This window comes from Cariama cristata, unplaced genomic scaffold (assembly GCF_000690535.1).
Source record: "Cariama cristata isolate BGI_N322 unplaced genomic scaffold, ASM69053v1 scaffold14938, whole genome shotgun sequence".
NCBI classification, from domain to species: Eukaryota; Metazoa; Chordata; class Aves; order Cariamiformes; family Cariamidae; genus Cariama; species Cariama cristata.
This window is the reverse complement of record NW_009629525.1, coordinates 23,170-36,191: the sequence shown is the minus strand read 5'-3', so window position 1 is coordinate 36,191 and position 13,022 is coordinate 23,170. Positions and strand designations below refer to the sequence as shown.

General features: G+C 40.0%; 1 protein-coding gene across 2 annotated transcripts in view; it reads right to left on the bottom strand.

Moving 5' to 3' along the window:
* ACTN2 (actinin, alpha 2) overlaps positions 1-13,022 on the bottom strand; it is a 44,328-nt gene that overhangs the window by 10,841 nt on the left and 20,465 nt on the right. For both annotated transcript variants that reach the window (XM_009705193.1, XM_009705194.1), the window contains exons 9-16: positions 12,443-12,673; positions 11,138-11,285; positions 9,442-9,592; positions 3,655-3,763; positions 2,674-2,814; positions 2,113-2,295; positions 811-945; positions 147-326 (exon numbers count right to left, since the gene is read on the bottom strand). In XM_009705193.1, the coding sequence (XP_009703495.1) occupies positions 147-326; positions 811-945; positions 2,113-2,295; positions 2,674-2,814; positions 3,655-3,763; positions 9,442-9,592; positions 11,138-11,285; positions 12,443-12,673 (1,278 nt within the window). The remainder of the gene's footprint in view (positions 1-146; positions 327-810; positions 946-2,112; positions 2,296-2,673; positions 2,815-3,654; positions 3,764-9,441; positions 9,593-11,137; positions 11,286-12,442; positions 12,674-13,022) is intronic.

Sequence of the window (13,022 nt, the reverse complement as noted above, 5' to 3'; positions counted from 1 at the left end):
AATAAGTGAAAATAAAACAACTCTTATTAGATTATCAGAAAGTCTGCCTAATTCCATCCTCACAATCTCTTCAGATCAGGGAAGGTAGTTATGTGGTAGAAGAGGGCAGAATAAACTAAGAAGTACAAGAGGGAGTAAATGGCTACCTCCATAGTATAGTTGGTGTGCTTGTTGTCAAACACCAGGGCTTCTTGTATAAGCTGATGATCTCCTTCCAGTTTGTCAATGTTGTGTTTATAATTAATGATATTGTGCTCATATTGCTTCAGCTGATTCATCTGGTCCTCCAAAGGCCCTGTCATTTCAATAGAGCTGCGGGCAATTTCCTGTCAAAGCAAACAAAGACATCCGCCCCGCAAAATTTAAGCTTCAGATTTGCTAATTTGACCAACTTTCACATAAATATGAAATGTTTTCATACTAAGAAGCAATAGTAATAAAACCTTCAGACAGCAGAGATGAGAAATTTTACTGTAGAAAACACATTTCAAAAGAAATGTGGCACATTTATTTCTGGCATTACTATTGATACCCCAGTGATCCTGGCATCTTTCCTTTACAGGAAGCAGAAGCTAAATAATAATTGTTTAGTGATTGATTTTTTCAAAGCTACATCTCCTGCTCACCATCAAAGTACCACTTGTACAAGTTTCCACAGTTTTAAAAATCATCTTAACAGGTGCTAAATACTTCAGGATCAAACAGCTGGTGAACTAGCATGGAGATTGCTGTTGTCCTGTATATAAAGAAGAGATAAAAAGTTATAAACCACTTTGTTCGTCAGCTTCTGCATGAGGATCTGACACTCACCTCCATCTTGGTCTGGATCCATGGCCCAATGACATTGGCCTGAGCAGCAAACTGGCGACGCAGGCGCTCGTTGGCGTGCTGGCGGGCGAGTTCCTCCTGCAAGGATTGATCCCTCTGAGGCACCAGCTGCTTCACCTGTTACAGCGGGGAAGCACCAAGTGTGAGTAGGCACAACTGAACAGTTAAAAAAACAAATGGAACAAATAAGTCAACAGTTACTGATTTTTCTTATTGGTCTGAAGGTTGGTATCAGAAGGACAAGCTAGAAACATGATCGCTATTTTATTTATCAATTCTGCGCTAACATAAGAAATTGCTAATGTGGTCTTGGGCAGCTTGACTAGAAAGACTGACATGGAGAGAGAAGAAATTCTCACCTCTGGCTGGATTCAAGTTCAAGACAACTATCTAACTTGAACTGCTATTAGAGCAGTTACTTTGCTTTTCCTTTGAAATACAGGTGATTTTTCACTCTCTAAGTAATTGTTCTAAGAATAGTCGCTGCAAACCATTTTATTTGAGCACAGCCATTACGATATGATAACATGAGACACATTCTGCCCATCATGTATATCTGAAGGTTTCTGATGCATTGCAAATTTTTTTTTTTGGCTTACCCTTCCGGATTGCCCTGGGGGATTCTGAATTAAGTCCTTATTGCTTGGTTTTTATAACCCATTGCGGGTGCGTTCTTGTCCGTGTAAGTTTATGTATTTGGTAAATTCATATATTCTACACAATTATTTACCTTTGGTATATTATCTGGCTTGGTTCCTAATGAAATAAAGTTTGTGTGATTGCTCTAGGAGCCTCTTTTTAATCCCTCTCCAGTAATTTTTTAAGGTAATTGCCAATTTCAATCTAATTGGACAGAACATTAACGGTCCCAAAGATGCTAATTTTTTACAAAGTTTGTGAAAAGCAGCAGCTGGGTAGAAGAGAACACATGAACTACTGTTTATACTGACAGAAAGAATACAATCATTTTCTGTCCTTTTGACAGCAACCCCTGACCCATCCACTGGCCAGCCACCAGCTCTGCACTAGCCCCAACACGTGCTTCTCTTGCCCCACGAAAAAGCCAAAAAGGACCTAGGTAATATTGAGTGATGCGAGCAAGGGATATTGTGAAGCAAGCCTAGCAAACATAAGGGAGAGCATAAGATGATGTAAAAAGTTCATTCTGGCATTCAATGATCTAGAATAATTTACAGATCTAGTGTAAAGTTCACTGAATATTCTTAGTATTTCTAAACTAGAATACTATTTTACAGTGTCCCGTATGTATTTAGCATACATTACCTTTTCCCACTTGCTACGAATCTCTTCCACAGTAACAGTGCTGTAAGGATTGCTTGCGCTTATTCTCATGCTGTAACTCTGAATAACTTTTTCAACTTCATTCTGGATTGATAGTATGGCCTGTCTTTCACCATCTGCCTCTGGCAAAGTAGCTTTAAATTGATCATGTGCAGAGATTAAACTCTAAAATCGGAAACAGAGAGGGAAAGCATGAAAACTTTAATGTTTCTTTCAACATCTGGAAGATCTGCTGTAAATAAGCACAGCTCCTCTCTCAGCATCTCAAACACCCTTTCTACATGTATGTGTAGATACGGAAAATAAAAACGTAGATACATTCATGAAACATTGACTTTATCCAGACCATTGCTTCTTCCATGGTCTCGGAATAAGCTTTCATACCAATGAAGAACCCTATTTATAACAGGGCAGACATTGCATATCACAAAGAAAACGTCAAGATGGAGACGGGATTTTTTTCTTACATGTGCTTCTCTCTGAGAAGAAAAAGTTTCATTTCTTGTTTTCCCCATGACTGTAAGCCAAAAAATAGACCTTTACCTGAATTTCCTCTATGCTATGAACAATAAACATGTCCTGTAGGTCTTCCATAGCACCTTCCATCCAATTGTTGAAAGGAGCAGCTCGTTTGGCAAACTCCAGGTGAAGCTGATCAATTGTTTCAAGCAATTTCTCCGTCCTCTGTACAGGTTGGGAAAGGAACATTCCTTTGTTACTAGTGCAAGACCTAACTCCACACACATACCCACCCATGCACAACAAAGTCATGCCTCGTCTCTTCAAAAGCAATTGATTGTATTGTTGACTGATTTCACCACCTGCTTTAAGGATTCTCACTCAAGGCAATAGGACTAATTGCAGTAAAGATACTCTCATATCCCACATGTTAAAAGGGGTGTAGGCCTTTGAAGGATAATGGGTGAAATGACTTTTTCACTATTGATATTTGAAGTATTTTTTTTATTGTGGTCTATCTGCAAATCAATTAAAATCTGCTAATCTCATTGAGTAATTTCTTGTAAGTATAAAAAGGAAGAGTTAGACATAGGTTTTCGACCTTGGCATACATGCGTGTGACTTCCTCTTTTCTCAAAGAACAAGTTTTTGGAAAGTATCTCAGTGCTTTGGAATATTCAGTACCAAAAAATTAACCCAGTGCTGGCCATTATCCTGTACCTCACCTGATTAAGCTCAGACAAGTATGAAAAGCTAAGCATCTAATGGCTTTTGTTATCCTTGCCGGACATCAAATTCCTGAAGAGCGGTGCTATAAACCGCCTGCCATTTGTTGCTGCCTGAGAACGGTCCTTGGCAGCTGAGTACTGTCAAGTCTGCTCTGAGCAATTCAATCTGTTTGCAAATGAAACCACACCAAAATGAAATGGAGATCTGAGGAAAGGGATTATTGGTGTTTGGATTCCAAAGTGGATGCTCAATGGCACTGTTTCCAGCTCTGAAACAAATGGTTCATTCCCTCGTCCCTGCCTCAGCTGAGCTGCTGATCATTGTTATATGGTTTACCTCCAGTGCCTCTCTCCTTTTCTGAGTAAGTGTTCCCAGGCTGTCCCATTGGTCACATATCTTTTGGCATCTGTCATTGACACTTGCGGCATCATGGTAGTCCAGTTCACTAAGAAAGAGTGAAGACAAAAATCTGAGTTTCTGAAAGACTGGAGCAGTTGCATTGTCCACACTCCTCCACTGGCCCTCAGTAACTCTCTCCCTCTTTTTTGCGATATTTCTCCGCCAGGTAAGCCAGTGTTCCGGTATAGACATGTGTGATCTAGACTTTCAGCATTTCAAGCAGCACACCACAGGAACAGGATCGACCTCCTCTGTTGTGAGAAAAATCAAGTATCCATCTGCGACATCCAGGTATTAAAGACAATTAAGGTGTCTAACCATCTTTGTCTCAGTTGTTGCTGTGGCACAAGCAATTTAATCTCCTGAAGATCAGAATGTTGCTGTCTAGGGTTTTATCAAGTTTCTGAAGATTGGTACAGTTTTAAATTAACTGGCCTGAAATATATATTTTGTTTTAAATAATCCAATGATCCTTTCCAGCCTCATACGCTCTGAAATTATTTAACTGAGAAACAGACCTCAGGTTGCATTCAAAGGATAACCTCTCTCTCACAGGCCTGGCCATACTAATAGGCACTGCCCAGATCTGCAGCACAGAGAACAATTTTCATCTTTTTTTCTCCAGGAACTCCTCACAGAGCTACACCCTAGAACTGGCTGGTTCGGAGAACAGGGATCTCCCGATCCATGCATGCCACCAGCATGAATCCATGCACCCACAAAGCATGTAGTGGTCAGCATTGCTTTTTCACCTGCTTAATAGGCTTAGCTTATCCTGACAGAAAGCAACTTACTATTCTGCCTAAAACTGGAATAACTTTTTAAGGCCCTGTCCTGAGTCTGTCTCAAATTGAATTTTTGATCTCAATAGCAGATCATCCCATTGGTTCTGCTGCAGCTACCATGACCATGATAAAATACATGTGTTTGGCACTTTGGAAGCTCACTTTTATTGGTGCATCATCATCTACTGAATTTAGCTCTTGGCTGCTCCTCGAGGCCACTTTGCCCAGTACTAACCGTTGCAGAGACTGTGACAGCATGGCAATACGAAGCTAAGATTTACTTTAAGGCTTGAACAAGACATTAAATGCAGATAGAAGTTGTTCTCTTCTTTTGAGCATTCTTCTTTAGGCAATTGGCAAGAGGAACGTAGAGATCACTCCACCAGTAACTTAGAGAATCACGAGGACAAAGTGAGAACAGAGGTAGCTTTCTGGTGTGAAGCTACACGGTCGGCCAGGGACAGGGTTCATGGTTCCTACTCTAAGCTCACTCAGAGCAATCGGGTTCAGGATAAAGTTGAGAAGTATGTGAACCATTCTGTTTAAAAGAGGCTTCAGATGTGCTGCAATGAATCGACTGTTGAAAGTGAAGAATGGTAAAACAAGTAAAACTAAAATGCCATAGTAAGTTTTGAAAAAAAAGCAAACCAACCTAAAATTGTGAAAGTAGAACCGTTGCACGTAAGGAGAAAGCTGCCAGCAAGTCACACTACACAAGGGCCCCTTAACTCAAAAATTTGCTTCCTCCTTTGGAACAAGCCTTTAAGGGATGCAACAAAAGCCATCTATCTGTTAAGAAAATTTGAGTCAGAAGCATAGAGTTTTGGATGAAACAGGCTGAGATATATTTTGCTGCTACGAGTTTTTTGTCTGGAAGTTGGGTTTTTTCATTAGAGCATATTGAGATTATTAGATGATGTTTCTGTGTGAGCTCATTAAGTGGATGAGATGTGGAGATTTGTATTCTGGTCTCTTTTCGCATACCAAATCAGATATACCAGAATATGGACAGGGTATTTTTCCAGATACTCCAGGTCACATCCCTGAGAGTACCGCAAATTTTGTTTTTGCTTCAATGGATCACTTATCTCCTTTTGTCAGTTAGGATAAGGGCAGGTGTCCTTCCATGAAAGCGAGGGATTGATTGTACCAGCTCTGGTCAAAGTCTGGGAAGGTAATGCGCAACGTTCCTCCACCAGCTCTGCCAGGGAGGTTCAGTCATTCCCCATATGATCTCTGCTATCCTATTTCTTCCAGGGATATGTGCTGTGGACAAATAGGTAGGAGAATAATATTATCAAAACGATTTCTAAAAAGGGCACCCGTGGGTCAAAAATCATAAGTTAAATTACCAAGTGGCATTAAACTGTGTAGCTCCACTGCCTTTCTGGGCCTGCTGTAGTTTACTTCAAATAAGCGTATGATATGTGTCAAAGAAGATTTTTCTGCTCAAAGCAGGAGCAGAGGAAGAAATAACAACTCATAGGAGATTATTTACTTGGAAATAAAACACAAGTTTACATTCCTTGTCCTATTAATTTTTATATCTCTCTCAACATTGAAGCTGCGGAGAGACTAGGTTTCACATTTTGTAAAAAGCAGTTTTTGCTTGTCATGCATACACAAAGTACTGCTGCCCATGTGTTACAGATCTTCTAACACAACAGTCATGTCTGTTCCTTTGGTTACTTGAAATCTACAGCCTTTGGAATTTCAAAGTCATGAAGCTCTTCCTATTGATCTTACAAGTAATTCAATCTTATCTGTAAAAATTTAAAAATTTAGTTAAATTTTGTCCTGATCCAGAGAAGGACTTAAGTATGAGCTCACTTTAGGAACAGTGATAGTGTCACAAAAATAACCTGCTGAGCAACATGCTTTAGTGCTGCTTCAGACCCAGGTTCATGTTAACCATGCACGTAAGCACAATTTGAGCCCAGGTTTCCAGAAGTAAAAGGACTCTCCAAAGCAGTGTTACAGATAGTGGTCTTCTTGGCTGAGAATAAGTTGCTATACTAGAAGTGATGGATATGCAAGAAACTACATTCCAAAAATTTTATCTTGATGATTGAAAACATTGAAATGAGCACACAAGATCATAAATGAATATGGCATTTCATAGCACAGCTCACTCAAGTTCTATTTAGCCTTTGCTATGTCATAAATGGCAAATCCCATTTTAGAAATGCCTGTTTCCAGTTTTGTATATAGCCCTATCCCAGCCTCATCGTGCCTTATTGCCAAGGGATATCTAAGTCTATCCCAGCTGGAACACAACAATCTTATAGCAGCATCCTGGCTGGAATCACGTGCTTGCACAGACGCACAAATCTTTTACCTAAGCAGCACCACTCAACAAGCTTGTGCCAACTTTAACCTTAAGCGCAACGTGGACTGAGCTGCTGCAGTAGAAAATACCAGGACAGACGGGAAACTGTAACTGGTAGAGTTCAAGGTCTCACAGCAATTGTTCTCCTTTGAAATAGCAACATTAGGCAGCCAAGAGATGGACTAAAACAAAACACAGCAGTGTACTGACTTGGAATTTAGACACAGACGATGATGGTTTCTGGAAGGTCCTGATCCAGTGACCAAAAACAAACAAAAAAAAATAATAAAAAAATACCTACACTGACTTCGATGAGCTTTGCATCAGGTGCCAATGCACATTTCGTAGCATTCAGACATTAGTCAATCCTTCTTTAAAAATACCAATGGAGAAAGAAATTAGCATTTTTCTCCATAATTTCATTGTGTGAGGAATTATGTACAAATAATTAAACTCAATGTTACAATAGAAGTTGCTCATTTGCTTGCAGCTAATAATAAAACTTGACCTTTACGGCCTTTCACTCCGTGGTCTCCAAGGCCATTAAGCCTAACCGAGCTGCTGACTCTCAGTGAAAAATCGGGCACCAGGAACCCCATTGTATAGAGAAGCAGAGAAGTCAAAGCAGAGCATCTCTAAAAGCCATGGGTTTTCAACACCTTTGCAGCCCAGGCCAGAAATAACTCATTTAACTTCACACAGCAAATTACTGAAACAACTGAGAAGAGACGATCCAAAAATAGACAGGATACCGTGTTCGCTGGCCTCACCAGAGGTAAAGGACACAGGGTTCTAAACGCTGGTAAGCAGATGCTGGGCTACGTATACTACATTCCCAAAGTTTCTCATCACTTGTCAAGCTGAAGCTGAATTAACAATGATTAGGTGTTTCAGAAAACGTCTTTAGTGTAAAGAGGAACAAATAACTCCACAAGAGAGATCAAGGCGTGCCAGGAGGTTTCCATAAGCTCATATACACAGTGAAATCTCCATTCTCGTGTTTCTCAGACTCTTGCACACTAACTAAAAACCAGTATTTACTCTGCCCACTGTGCTTTATTTTTCCTCCTTTAAATAATCTTGAAAAATAGGATTTTTCTTCTAAATCCATGTGAATTGTACAGTTACTGTAAGTGCTGCTGCTATGAGGTATGAACAACATTTTTAGACAACTCTCTGATTTTTAAATTGTTAATGAGTGTGGAGCTGTTTATGAGTCATGGTCCTTCACAAAGTGAAAAGAGGGCATGTTTTTAACGCTTGATTTTGGAGTAGTAACTGTTTTGCCTGTTCAAGAAGGTGAGAAACTGAAACTTGGCAAGCTGAAGCCAAGGGCAGGAATCTGAGAATTTTGATCTTGGCTCTTGTTTCGACCACTACTGCACATTTGTTCCTGTTGGCTTGACAGATTTATACCGCGGGTGAGCAATGAATTTAAGTATGTGCCAAATTGCTAAGATCAGGAGTAGCGCCACTGATTTACAGTACAAAACCACTGCAATTAGCTGCATAAGATTATAAAAAGAAATGTGCCTAGCCTGGGTACACACCAAGACGACTTTACCAGAACAGGGACATCAGCGTGTAACACTACAGTCCTGTCAGCGTGGGCAGAGCTTTGCTGACAAAACTGTGCTTCACACAGGTGAATGAACAACCTTCCACAAACAAAAGCAATAAAGTCCACTCCACCGATAAAGTCAGAGTTTAGCCAGAGTAACTACATCAACACCCAGGACTTCTGCTGCCGTAAGGGTGTCTGTCAGTCAGGTGCCTTGATTTTTCACAGCCCTGACCCACGTAGCCGATGTCAGCAATACAGACGTAGCCTAAACGTGTTGCAGAATTGTTCTCGGCTTTGGTTGTGTTTCCTCTGGGCATAGTATGCCGAGCGAGCAAGTGTCGGTCCTGTGGCTAAGTTGATGGAACTGTGGCTGAAAACTCCTGCTCTCATGTAGGAAAGCTTGGGCACTTGATTGCTTGTATGACTCTGAGCAAGTTATTTAGTTTCCATATGCTCCGCTGCCCTTTCTGTAAAATGGAGACAATGGCACTTCCAAATATAAGATGAAGAGATTGTGAAAATAAGTATACTAGAGACAATTAAATCTTCAGAAAAGTCAGTGCATTACCCACTATTGTGGAGATAATTTAGGGATGTGAAGCCTTTTGAAAGGACCAATATACTTGTGGGAAAATACTTTATTTTAAAGTGAAGATACTTGATCTGTAATTTGTGTAAGTGAAATTATTTTCTAAGTTAAACTCACAGCCAGTACCTCTCAGCAGACCATACGAACCAACAAATAAACACCTCCAGGATTCCCATCAACACACAATGGACTCATCAGTAGAGCTAATGCTAAAAGATTACTGTTAAGTTAATTTTAAAATGTTTGTTTTCAAATAATTTTGGTCAGTTGAATATCTATATTTGGTTGGGGGTAAGGGGGAGATGAGGGAAAGGTCTCAGTGACCAGCTCAGATAATATACTTATGAAGCTATCTCTGGAATTCTTACGTTGGTACCTATGACACTATCAAATTCATTGGAAAGAGTTTATCACAAAGTTAAATGTCAGCAGCTGCAAGCCTTTAAATGGAACATACTTCAGCTCCTGGGCAATGGCAGCGATCTGTTCCACCCTGTCCTGGTGAGCAGCCAAATCGCTCTCAAAAGCTTCATGTTTCCTTAACATGGCGCGGACTTCTGTCAGAGAAGCAGATTCATAATCCTTCTGAAGTAAGATCTGCTCTTTGCCTGAAAGAGGAAATTAAAATATTGGTCATTTTTTACTAACTTATCGGTTAGAACAATTGCAAATTTAGTCAGCTTTTTAAACTCAGGCATGGTGAAAAATCACAGGTATGAGATGAAGTCCCACCCCCACCAGTCCCCCATCAGTGGCAAATTGTCAGCACAAGTGTTAATTAGAAATATGTATTTTTAAGGATCTCTCAACAATCCCTGATTTTTGCATAGGCTGTTTATACTGGCCTAAAATAGCGAGTATTACATTGCTTGAGAAACTGGCCTAAAATGATATATTGGCAAAAACTGGGGCTGTAAACTATTGTGATAAGTCTTTTGTAAAGCAGACTTATGAAACCAGAAATCACACTGCTACGCTCAGCTTCACTCTTACTAATGACCTGTTATTCTTTTTCATGTTCTGCCTTCAAATTCATTATTCATTTCAGCACTTAACAAGAAAAAAAAAATAAATTGAGATGTGTGGCTGCCTTTTGTATCAAACACTGAATTTTAAGTGGAAAACGCCAACCTATTTACAAAGGCTAGAGAAGCAAAGAGGAAATCAGAAACTGAACTATGACTCCTCAGTAGCTCCTGTGTCGGACAACTGAATCCGTACAGAGAGCCCCTCCAAGTGCAGTGCACCACATGGCACTACACAGCACTGTGAATTCTAGAGCCAGAAGTGACTATCGTTTCACTGGCTATATACCAGCTCAGGTGAAGTTTTCCCTGCACAACAGCCATAACATGTCACCGTGAGTAGTTTATGCTCAGAAAAGAGGCTCTCAGAGCTGATAAACACTGTAGTTTCCCTTCTAGTATCTGCTTGGCAGCCATTTACAGCCCTGTATGCTTCCAGCAACTGCGTTACGGGATGGACTCTGCTTTACTTTCACAGTGTGAAAAGATTCTAGCTGGAAAAGGCCAGAAGCGTGGCAGAAGGAGGAAGACTCTTGTTAGGGCAAACAATAGGATGATAGAGCTGATCTATGTTTAACGGTCCCCAACAAAACTGTCTGCCAGTGTATGGTCCTAGAGCTGTTACAACTACATGTAAAGTTAGGTTATCATTAAAAAACCAGAACTGTAAATGGGGTGTAATCCAGAGTATGGAGCAAAGCAGAAATGAGTCCATTATCATGTAGTTTATGTGAACTATTCAATGATGACAAAACAATAATCGACTCAGAATAACTCTGTTAATAATTTCACACTTAACCAGTGGTGTCACTGCGTTCCTGGTTGGATTGATGGTCTACAAATACATAGGAATCCATTAGCAGTAATTCAAATGCTGAACATTCCCATTAAGTTTGACTCACTACCTCAAAAGTACGATTTTTACAGTTACATTTCATTAGCCACACGCCTACAAGTTAGGTTCATGACTACAGTCAACAAAACCTGCAGTTTTATCCGTTATTGTTTTAGGTTTCTGAAACTGTCCAAACTACTTACGAGTGAGTTTCTGGCTGGCAAATATTCAGCACTGACAGTTTAACTTTAAACACTAAAACATTAAAAACGTTCAAAGCCATCCCCGCTCACCATATGCCCACTGTTCATGAGTGGAAGCCTTCTGCCTAAATTTCTCAGCCAAGTGTTCAAGTCTTTCCAGTCTTCGTATTTCATTCAGCAGCCACTCTTCATAGCCTTTCTCAGCTTGTTCAAGTCTCTGCCAAGCGCCGGCAATATCCTGTGAAGAGAATACATGGCAGAGAGGGGATGAAACTATAATCTCTTTTTATCCAAGTCTGCAGATTTCGGATTCATTCACAATTTTGCTCCAAAAAGAGACAGTTTTATGTCCAGATTTTGTAAAATCTCAGAATCATAAAAAACGTTGTCAGGCAGCTCAAGAAGTCTTGTAGTCCAGACATCTGTTCCTAATTGTGCGCCCTATTCATGTGGGTTCATGAAAGGAACCCCTATACAAATGGCTTCCAAGCACAGCTACACGTTCAGTGTCTTCACGATATATTGCTTTTACCTCCCATTTTGCAATGTGCGTGTTCTTTTATGACATACCCATCTGTTATCAAAATAAAGGTGCTTTGCTCTCGGAAGTTGACAATAGCAAACTAATTAGTATCAAGAGGATTTGGTGCGTTATTTTATCTGGAATACAAATTCATTTCCCTTTCTGTGGTGCACAAAGTCTTGTGTGCTTCCTCGGGAACTCAAAGGCATGATTAGGAGACTGAAGTAACAGGGCCCTTATTTTCTGCATATGGGGAGGGGACAGTGGCCCTTTTCAGACAGTGCAATTGTCTGTTTATCAAATCCGAGAAACCAAAACACAATGATAGAACAGAGTAGAGAAACATGCTTGCTACATTCCACGGGAAATGTTTTGACCCACAGTCAACTCACAATAATTATCAGCAGATGAGAATTCTTGGTGCTGACTATTCTTATCCTCACAGACATAAGAAAAAACAAATTTTAAAAAGCAGAAAAAAGCAGAAACATACATTGAGCAATGTCTGTTTCTGTTAAGTCTGATGACTAAAACATCAGTGAAACCACGGTGAGTTTTGCTTAAATAAACAATATTCGGCCTCACTGGTAGAGAAGTATTGATAACGCTCCCAAAGGAAGCTCTGTATCGTCTCATATCTCAAGATAATTTGCTCTTGGGGAAAGCCTTCAAAGAGGCAGGAGCATGCTTAAAAGAAAGCAAGATTCTAGAATGAAAGGGAATGTGTAAAAAGAGTGGTTTGATATTGATAAAGTGCAACAAACTGAACTTTCTGAGGATGACATAAAATGCCATTTCAATCCTTCACGTTGAAATTTTTGTGAGAGTGTTGAAAAAAAGGAGAACGGAATATTGATGCCTCCTTTACTTACTGAAACCATTTTTCCCTCTGATGGCATGAAAGCTGGCCGATTGCTGATTCTTAGTTTTGTCTGCAGGGTGTTGAAATTGATCTCCAGTTGACATTTCTCTTGGACTTTGGGAGGTTTGTGTTTGCGGCGGTAGTCCCGGAAATCCTCCAATTTCTTCTGCATAGCCTGCATTGTTTTTTCTGGTGTTCTGTTTTCCAGCCAAGGAATTGTCCGGCGAATCCATTCTAAAAGCTGTCAAACCAACACAAGCAATTGAAATAAAGGCAATGGAAAAGCCACCAAAACCAGACCATATTGAATGCACAAATCCTAATCAAGTTTGCTCCATTTTAATATGATTGACTTGAGTTGGCATCAGTGCCTTAATGGCAAGTAAGCACTAGATCTTCAAAGCTGAACAACGTGCTTTTAACTAATTTGCCCAGATATTCTACGCATTTCTAGAAATACCCTGATTTTCAGAAAGATGAACACACATGTAACATGTCTCTAGCTAATCACTCAGAACCTGAGTTACCCAAAACACTTGCCACTTTCGAAAGTATTGGTCTTGATGTCCCAAGTAGTCATAGTTATGAGA